The sequence below is a fragment of the Myotis nattereri genome, assembly GCF_964212035.1.
Source record: "Myotis nattereri genome assembly, chromosome: 12".
In the NCBI taxonomy this organism is placed as follows: domain Eukaryota; kingdom Metazoa; phylum Chordata; class Mammalia; order Chiroptera; family Vespertilionidae; genus Myotis; species Myotis nattereri.
Genome location: NC_138087.1, coordinates 77,878,140 through 77,887,752, shown reverse-complemented (window position 1 = coordinate 77,887,752; position 9,613 = coordinate 77,878,140). Strand labels below are relative to the sequence as shown.

At 59.5% G+C, this 9,613-nt stretch overlaps 2 protein-coding genes across 2 annotated transcripts; one reads left to right on the top strand and one right to left on the bottom strand.

Moving 5' to 3' along the window:
• The first annotated feature begins 59 nt into the window (after window positions 1–59).
• Window positions 60–6,303, top strand: LOC308528333 (putative methyltransferase C9orf114). Its single transcript, XM_081103934.1, has 12 exons — window positions 60–120; window positions 753–798; window positions 1,117–1,242; window positions 1,330–1,489; window positions 1,705–1,794; window positions 1,903–1,952; window positions 2,167–2,297; window positions 3,469–3,541; window positions 3,649–3,747; window positions 4,245–4,347; window positions 4,782–4,929; window positions 5,547–6,303. Exons 1-12 carry the CDS (start codon window positions 85–87, stop codon window positions 5,637–5,639), a joined length of 1,155 nt encoding a protein of 384 aa, XP_080960060.1. The 5' UTR covers window positions 60–84; the 3' UTR covers window positions 5,640–6,303.
• ENDOG (endonuclease G) lies at window positions 5,768–9,527 on the bottom strand (the record flags this gene model as incomplete). Its single annotated transcript, XM_081103935.1, has 3 exons — window positions 7,912–9,527; window positions 7,004–7,113; window positions 5,768–6,050 (listed from the first exon to the last, which is right to left on the bottom strand). The coding sequence occupies exons 1-3, from the start codon at window positions 8,425–8,427 to the stop codon at window positions 5,768–5,770; spliced, it is 909 nt and encodes a 302-aa protein (XP_080960061.1). The 5' UTR covers window positions 8,428–9,527.
• Window positions 9,528–9,613: the final 86 nt, after the last annotated feature.

Here is a 9,613-nt window from a genome sequence, read left to right as displayed (position 1 = left end):
CCCGCGCGCCATCGCCTCTCTGATTGGGTGGCTTGCAGGAGGTGAGTCTGATTGGCAGGACGTGGCCGAAGGTGTGCGTCGGCCATGGCGGAGCGCGGGAGGAAGCGGCCGTGCGGCCCGGTAGGTGGCGAGAGGTAGGGCTCCCGGGGCAGGACACGGGCTGGGGGCGTGAGAACGAGCCGCGTGGGGGCCCGTGGCGGGGCCGGGCTGTGCCTCCCGCTCCCTCTTTGTCGCTGATCTGAGGCCGGAAGCCCCGAGGTGTCGCATGCAGGTGGCCGAGCGCGTGCGGGAGGTGGGAGCGGGTTCTGAGCCTCAGCCGGGCAGGGTCTGGGAGCCCATCGCCGACGCCCCTGGAGGCTACTCTGACCTGGCCGGATCCAGGAGGTGGCACCCTGCGCGCCACCCGAGCCCTTTGGTGACGTATCTCTTCTGACTCCCAGGACCCGTTCCCCTGAACCTGCTTCCTCTTCTCTCCAGTGGGAACTCATTCCACAATTTTAAATAATGTTATTGGTGGATTTGTGAGAGAGATGCATGCATTGGCTGACTCTTGTATGTATACCCTGATCGAACCTGCAACCTTGGTGTATCCGTTAGAGTCTAACCAATTGAGCTACTCGGTCCTCGTTCAGCAGTTTATTAAGTGCTTACTATGTGCCAGGCCTGGTCCCAGGCCCTGGGGTACAACAAGTGGGACCCCCTCCCAGAGTGAGCATTTAGCCTCACTCCTGTACTTCTTCCCATTCTTCCAGGGCGAACATGGCCAAAGGGTTGAGTGGCGAAAATGGAAGCAGCAGAGTAAGTAGGGGCTGGGGGTGAGGGTGAGTGTCTGTGCTGGCCCTTCCCCAGGCCCTTCCAGCGGTGCACATCTGAACTTTGGGAAAAGCCACCAGGTTTGACCCCTGTGGGTCCCACAGCACCCAAGATGGGAGGAAGGGGTCAGGAGCCCCGGGAGGCTCCTCTGGCTGCCCACCCAGCTCACTTGAGCACCTGGGCTGGCCGGACCTGAGTGGGAACCCCCACCGCACTGAAAGGTCATCATCTCCTAGACTGCTCCACGCCCTCTCCCTCCAAAGTCCCTCTTACCTCCACCTACTGGGGTGTCTTCTTATCCAGAGAAAGAGGAGAAAAAGAAGTGGAAGGATCTTAAGCTGATGAAAAAACTGGAGCGGCAGCGGGCACAGGAGGAACAGACAAAGCGCCAGGAGGAGGAAGAGGCAGCTGCACAGAGGGAGGACCAGGGTGAGCAGACTGGGTCCTGGGCAGGGCAGAGAATGTCATCTGGAAGGGACCTTAGACTGACCATCAACACCCCCCCTTTGCCCACAGGGAGGCCCTACACCCTGAGCGTGGCCTTGCCTGGTTCCATTCTTGACAATGCCCAGTCGCCCGAGCTTCGCACCTACCTGGCAGGCCAGATTGCCAGAGCCTGTGCCATCTTCTGTGTGGATGAGATTGTGGTGTTCGACGAAGAGGGCCAGGAAGCCAAGTGAGGGGCCATTCTGCAGGATACCAAGCTCAGGGGGAAGGGAGGGGCTGCTAGCATTGGCTTGGGCTTGCCTGGGCTGAGAACCGTGCCTGAAATGCCCCCACTGTAGTCCTGGTGGGTAGAGCTGCAAAGCAGGGTGCTGCAGGGTCAGGTTGGGCAGACGAGCTCTTGGAGGGAACACAGAAGGCTCTTGAGCCCTGTCTTTCTCTCTCCAGGACTGTGGAAGGGGAATTCAGGGGCGTCGGCAAGAAGGGGCAGGCATGTGTACAGCTGGCCCGGATTCTGCAGTACCTGGAGTGTCCACAGTAAGGGGGGAAGGGCAGGCTTCCTGACCGTGGGGGAGGGCGGGGGAGGTACAGGTCAGGCAGAGGTGGCCTCCCTGGGAACTTCCTGAGATCTGTATCCTTCACTAGGTACCTAAGGAAGGCCTTCTTTCCCAAGCACCAGGATCTGCAGTTTGCAGGTAAGGCTTGGGGGGTCTGACCCCCATTTCCCATGGCTCATTCCCAGATCCTGAGAAATTGCTAGACAGCTGGGAAAGCAGGCCCAGGCAGAGCAGGCCTGGTGGCAAGAGGCAGCTGTGACAGAGCTGGACCTTGGACCAGGGTTCCTGCCATACCCCCATTGCTTTTGCACCTCTCCTGACCCCACCCCAACCCCCCCACCCCCGCCCACAGGGCTCCTGAACCCCTTGGACAGCCCTCACCACATGCGTCAGGACGAGGAGTCCGAGTTCCGAGAGGGCGTCGTGGTGGACCGGCCCACCCGGCCGGGCCAGGGCTCCTTCGTGAACTGTGGCATGAAGAAGGTAGGAATTGGAGTGTGGATGAACCCACGCTTCCCAGGTATACCCTGGCGATGGAGGGCCGGTGGGGTGTGTGGGTGGGGAGCCCAGGACCCAGGCATCTCAGCCCACCAGTTGCCCACTGATGTTTTTTTTAAAGCAAATCAACAGAAAATGGTCCTTGTGCTTTTAAAAACAAAACAGAACCCTACAAAAACAAGTTCAAAGTCACTCTGGGGCTGCTCCAATGTGATGCAGGCCACGCTGGGGATTGGAACAATTCCTTTGCCACCTATTGGCTCTCAAGTCTCCTAGGGTCGGAGGCAGAGACATGTAAATGTGTGGGGTGTCCTCCCCTCGAACAGACCAGCTGGAGGGTGTCAATGGAGGGAAAAAGGGGACATATGTAATATTTTCAACAATAAAGATTTATTTTTAAAAAAAGAACAGAAATAATGGCTACACGGATGGAGAAAAGCATAAAAACCCTCAGAAGAGAGAGAAAGCGCCCTACCCAGAATTCAGAATTGGCACAAAACAAGCCTCTGTTACTCATCACAGTGCCCTTGTAGTGAGCATTGCCTTCATGCCAGGCCCGTGCAGCGTAGCAGTCGCTGTTGTGACGGAATGCCTTCTGTGTGCTGGGTGAGCAAACAGGCTCAGAGGTTGTGACCCACTCAAACTCCCATGGTTAGTAAGTGGCTGTGCCACCAAAATGAGAAAGCTGAGATTTCACCTGCTCACGAAATCCTTACTTCCTACTCTGCCGGCCCAGAGCATTCATTTGGGGGGAAAAAAAAAATGTCTTTATTGATTTTTTTAGACAGAGAGGAAGGGAGAGGGAAGAGAGAGAAACATCAATTGGCTGCATCCTGCACGCACCCCTCTGGGGATCAAACCTGCAACCCAGGCATGTGCCCTGACCAGGAATCGGATTGGTGGCCTCTTGGTTCATAGGTCAACGCTCAATCACTGAGCCACACCAGCCGGGCCCAGAGCATTCGTTTTTGACCAGTGTCTTGTGATAGTCATTTTGCAGGAATGGTGTCTTGTAAGCAGGTCTGGCTCAGGTGTGAGGGCTAAGGTTGACGTGGACCCTTTAGGTCCCTTGCCAGCCAGATTCTCCGACATCTGGGCAAGTGGTGACTCCTGCTGGTCCTGTGGGAATCCACACCCATGTCTGGCTTCTCCCTAGGAGGTGAAGATTGACAAGAACTTGGAACCTGGGCTTCGTGTGACCGTGCGCCTGAGCCAGCAGCAGCTCCCGGGTATCTGAACGCTTCCTCAGCCTGGCCAGCCTGAGGGCTCAGACCCTCCTCCTTCCACCTCCTTGTCCCCTCAGCCCGTCTTCACAGCCTCTCCGCTTCCCCCCCAGAAAGCAAGACCTACCGTGGAAAAGTCGTGTCGTCTCAGGATCCTCGCACCAAAGCTGGACTCTACTGGGGCTACACGGTCCGGCTGGCCTCCTGCCTCAGTAAGGACGGAGCTCCCTTATATCAATCTCCTTCCTCTCTGCGTGGCAGGCCACAGGGAGCCTTGCTTGACCCAAAAGTCAGACCAACGTCCTTGTCCTGCCAACTTGTTCTGTGTCCTTGGGCAGCTGCCTTTCCTGCTCTGGGCCTTGGTCTCCCTGAGTGCTTAGCCTGGATGCTGTTAAGGACTTCAGAGGAGAAGTATCATGACCGATGGATAATGTCTCTCTGGGGTTGGGAATGGGGGCAGAAGGACCAGAGAAGTCAGAGCTGCAGTACGTGTTCTCAAAGTCCTTCCTAGCCACCCTCTGCTTTGCTTCTGCAGGATAGCACAGGCATGGCCTCTCCCTGGTCAGTGCCTGACCCCCCAGGAACAGGGGAGGGCCTGGCTGACTCCCTTACCTGGGTCCCCTTCTCCACACCCCACCCAGCACACACACAGCCAGGCAGCTGTGGCTTGTGAAAAGCAGGACCCCTACTGAGCTGGCCTCACCCCCAGGTGCTGTGTTTGCTGAGGCCCCCTTCCAGGACGGGTATGACCTAACCATCGGGACATCAGAGCGAGGCTCGGATGTGGCCTCTGCCCAGCTCCCCAGCTTCAGGTGGGTACAGCTTGGAGCAGGGGCTGGGGGAGGAGGAATGGAGCAGAGGACCAGTCTGGTGGGGGCAAAACTGTAGACTGGGCACCTGCTGTGTACCGGGGCTGCGAGCTGTGGGGGCAAAACTGTAGATTGGGCACCTGCTGTGTACGGGGGCTGCGAGCTGTGGGGGCAAAACTGTAGATTGGGCACCTGCTGTGTACGGGGGCTGCGAGCTGTGGGGGCAAAACTGTAGATTGGGCACCTGCTGTGTACGGGGGCTGCGAGCTGTGGGGGCAAAACTGTAGACTGGGCACCTGCTGTGTACGGGGGCTGAGAGCTGTGGGGGCAAAACTGTAGACTGGGCACCTGCTGTGTACGGGGGCTGCGAGCTGTGGGGGCGGCTTTCATCGTGGCCTTGACGAGCAGTCAGTGATTCCCGCCACTGTGGGTGCCAGGCACGCTCTTGTGGTGTTCGGGGGCCTCCAGGGGCTAGAAGCTGGAGTGAATGCTGACCCCAACCTGGAGGTGACTGAGCCCAGTGTCCTCTTCGACCTGTATGTGAACACCTGCCCCAGCCAGGGCAGCCGCACCATTCGCACTGAGGTGAGCCTGCCTGCCTCCCCTGCTTTCAGCCGCCAGCCAGGGCCTTGGGGGTCTAAGGCGGTTGCAACTCTCCCTGTCGCATACCCTGCCCACGGCTGCCTGAGCCGGCCTTCTCTGGAGATGGCCTCCTCCCCCGTGGGCCTCTCACCGCTGCAGACTTGTAGCAGGGACTGGACATGAGTGAGTGAGCTGGGAGTTTAGACTCCTGGGTGCTGGTGCCTGTCCAGCTGCTCCCAAGCTGGGTGACCCAGGAGACCCACCCACCCCTGCTCTGGGCCTCCATCTCCTTCACTGTATGCTCAGTGTTCACGCCCTGGAGTGTGACCGCAGTGGACGGGGCAGCCCTCCTGAGAGCCTAGTCCTGGGCATCCACAGAACCTGTGGCCCCACTTCTAAACTCAGCACAGAGGGCCGTACCTGCGGGCTCTTAGCTGGGGCTGCTCCGCTGCTCCAGTGGCAGATTGGCAGGCTGGCCCTGGGCCTGACCTTAACCTCAGGGCCCCGCTGGAGGCAGCAGCCAAGGGACTGGGTCCTGGGCAGTCAGGCACTGAAGACAAAATGGGAGCCAGGGCACCTGCCAGCCTCCCGGCCCCAGCCCACTGCTACTTCTCTTCCAGGAGGCCATCCTCATCTCCCTGGCTGCCCTGCAGCCGGGCCTCACCAAGGCAGGTGCTGGCGCAGCGGAAGGTCCGTCAGGCACTAGAGAGTGAAGAAGCAGCGGCGAAGCCAGAGGTTCTTGAGATGTCACCTGGGACAAACACAGCCAAGACTTTCTCCAAAAATAACCATCTTTAATGCGACCCAGCCACACACCCTCCGTCTGGCTGGGCTGCTGCCCTCACTTGCTGCCGGCGGTGATGGCCTTGAGGCTGCCTGCCCTTGCCAGGATATTCGGCACAAAGAGCAGCCCCGAGGCCCGCTCGATGCTCTCGATGGGCACCAGGAAGCGCTCCAGCGGGATTGCCTCGTCCACGGGCGCATTGGGCATCACATAGGAGCGAAGTTCGATTTGCCCGCCTGCTGCCTCCAGGATCAGCACCTTGAAGAAGTGGGTGGGCACTGCCACATGGTTCTTGCCGATGACCTGGTACTTCACATAGGATTTCCCATCAGCCTCTGTCCTGCAAGCAAACCCAGGCACACATGGCCTTTCAGGCTCCGGGGGAGTCTGGTTAGACCCAAGCTGCTGCCTCCAGGAAGCATTCCTTGACTTGACCCCCAAGTTGTGTCAAGCTGTGGGAACAACCCCTCATGAAGCTTCTGTGTTCTCCTTGGCTTCCCCAACAGACTGGGAGCTTCCTGCAAGGTAGACACTCTTATCCTGTTGTCTACCGGGTCGGCAGAGTGGTGGCAATAAACGCTGTGGAAGAATCCAGCCTCCTACACGTCCACATTCATCCATGCAGACGCTGGACGCTGCCTGTCTCCCTGTGCAGGGTGAACACCAAGCAGCCAGGCACTGACAGCTGGATCCCCAGCAACAGCACCGGGCTGGGTATACGGCAGGAACCCAGAGCACTGCCCGGTGGGGTGACCTCCACGCTCACCCTCAGCAGTCTACCTCACTAAAGCCAGCCTCAGGAGGCGCTTGCTCTTTAAAGTTCATCAGTGCCCTGGCCAGCCCATGCTGAGCCCTATGGGGACATCCACCTGATAGGGCCTGGATCCCACCCCAACCTATGGCATCACTCATCCAGCCGTCAGTGAGCCAGAAAAGTCACTGAGCATGCTCAGTCCCTTCCCCCTGGGAGGCAGGCCCGCAGAGGGACAAGAGGGAGGTCTCAGGGAGCAGAAGGGCGGCTCTGAACAGAGGAGAGACTGAGGGTGAGAGCCTGGTACAGGGGCTTTGGGCAGAACACAAGGTTGGGTGGGTGTGGCAGGAGGTGATGTAAGAGACAAGGTCTCTGACTGGAGAGGTGAATTCAGGAGCAGGCAGGGAATGGACAGGCTCGCTAACAGGCCAGATGACTACTGACCTGGCAGTGTTGACCCAGAGCCTGGGACATGCCTGGAAGGGGTGAGAGGGAGACCCTGGTGCTCCCGCCCCCACCCACTCCCCCAGTTCTGGCCTTACTTGGGCAGGAAGAGCGGCCCTGTGCAGACATAGACGTTTTGGTAGGTGCGGGTCAGGCTCCGGCTGTACTTCTCCAGGTTGTTCCAGGCATTCTGGTTGAGGTGGGGCACCTGGTAGGAGAGGGGGGGCTCAGAGACTGGCTGGGACCTTTCCTCCCTGAACCCTGAGGAGCCGGCACAGCCACCAAGCCCGAGATTCCTGCAGGGTGGAGGCAAGCTTGTAGAGAAAACGGTTCAAGGAATGGAAGTCGCTCCTTTAGGCCGCTCGGCCATGAGGGTGGGGCCTGGACAGAGCTCAGGAGGGTGCTCCCCAGGGGCTCGTGGGAAGGCCGGCTCTCCCAATCTCCTTCTCCCGCTTTGGACCACATGCAGAACCCAGCCGGACCGTCTTGACCTGCTCCAATTCCATCACTGGAGCGCTCCAGTCCTCAGTACAATGTCTAGTCAGAGGGAAGAGCTGACGGCCGGCAGGCGTCTCCCTTGACTCGGGAGGCAGGCGGGTATGACAGCGGCCGAAAGCTCGGTCCTAGACATCGCACGGGTCCCTGCCCACGTGACCCTGGGCCAGTCACTTGGCCCCTCGGCCTCAGTCCCCTCATCGTAACTAGTATTTACTGACGGCCTGCCACGGGCCAGGAAGAGTGCGCAGTGCTTTTATAAGCACCGGGTCTACAGTCCCCATCGCTACTGCAGGACGCAGGTAAATGACAGTGAGAGCCCCATTTTACAGGCCAGGAAACGAAGCCCAGGGCCTCAGGGTCGGACTGCAGAGCGGGTGCTGGGCGCCCAGGGCTCGGTGCCCCCGGCGTAGGGCGGGTGCTTAGTGAGCCCTGACCCAGCTCGCGCCCTCGGCTTCCCCGGCTGCAGCGTAACCGAGGCTCCGAGAGCCCGGGGCGGGGCGGGCGCTACCTGGGGCGCGATGTTGCTCAGGTAGAAGGTGTCGTCCATGGCTTTCTGGCTCCAGCGGTGGTTGGCGGCGGCGGCCAGGTGGCCGCGGTCGAAGCCGCTGCCGCGGTAGTCGGCGTTGGTGGCGCGGTGGTACGCGTGCACCGACTCGTCCTCGCGGAAGTCGCACGAGCGGCGGTCGCCGTCGCCGCGGAGCCGCTCGGGCCGCAGCTGCTCCACCACCCAGAGCGCGCAGCGGGTGCGCGGGTCGTAGCACAGCACGTACGACTCGCGGCTCTTGAGCTGCGCCAGCCCGGGCAGCCCGTACTTGGCCAGCTCGCCGGGGCCGCCGCCCGCCAGGGCCCCGGGTCCGGCGGGCACGACGGGCAGCTCGGCCGCCGCCGCCACGGGCAGCACTGGCAGCCGGCCCAGCAGCCCCGGCGCCGGCCGCGCATCTGCCCGCCGCCGCCGCCAGCCCTCGGCCGCCGCGCCCAGGCCGGCGCCCAGCGCCAGGGTCAGGGCAGCCCGCAGCGCCCGCATGGCCGCGAGTGCGTCCGCAGCGCCAATGGAGGGCGGCCCGAGGCGCCGGGAAACGCCGCGACCTCGAGGCGTTCGGGCCAGCGAGACTCTTAAAGGGGCCGCGTCGGCCTGTGGGGATGGGGCCGGGTGGGGGCTTGAGTGGGCGCCATGTCCGTCCCTTCCACGCTCTAAGGCTCGGAAGGGCTTAGGACTCTAACGAAGGGAGTAAGACTAATGAAGGGAGACCACTCGTGATTGGAAGTCACGGTTCCTTGTCCTTTAAGACACCGGCGCTTTGGTTTGTGATTGGCCGCCGCTCCGCCTCCTCTCGGGTCTCCAGCGAGGAACCCCCCTCCCTCCCGGACCCTCCTCTGCGCCTGCGCAGAGAGCTCCTGCTGTGCGAGCGCCCGGAGCCAGGACTAGTCCACAGTCCAAAGTGCTTCCATCACATTTACCCCTGAAGAGTCTGGAGAAGAGCTCCTAGTGGCCGAGCAAGGACAAGGCCGCGGAGTCCGTCCTAACAGCTGCACCACAAACCGAAAGTTCTCAGGCCAAGGTTTTCTTAACCCCAGAGAACAAGGATGCGGGCGGCCCATCCTAACTGCTGTTTGGACTGGAAACGGGCACGATTCCAGAAAGCAGCTCGGCAGTGTGTATGAAAGCCTTCCAAGGTGTTCACCTTTAAACCCACTTAGAGGACTGCGCTGGGAAAATAAATCGGGAACGCAAGGATTTCAACAGAAACTTCCTCGCAGTGTTATAAATGTTCAGAAATAGACTGGATTTCCAACGTTGTTAGCGTATTAGAAAGAATAGTATGTAGCCGATAAAAATTTAAGTCATACAGCAACTTGCTCAACACCTACCATGTGGGGGCTGACAATACACAAAACTATGTATCAAGACAATTATGCATTTCAGGGGATTTGGGGCATAAAATGAGATACTGGCAAAGGCCCTTGAGGGGCAAGGGAAGGAAAGCAAGGATTGTATGCATTGGACTCTAAAATGGACAGGGACTAGGTATGTTTCAGGTTCATAAATTGCCCAGCTGACAAGTATTTGAGGTCAGAACCCTACCACACATTTAAAAATTTACCATGTTAATAAAAGTATTCATTTGCTTGGAAAAAGAAAGACGATTATGTAATAAAAATTATATCTGGGAAGAAAAGACTAACGTATTGTCAGGGATTTCCTCCAGATT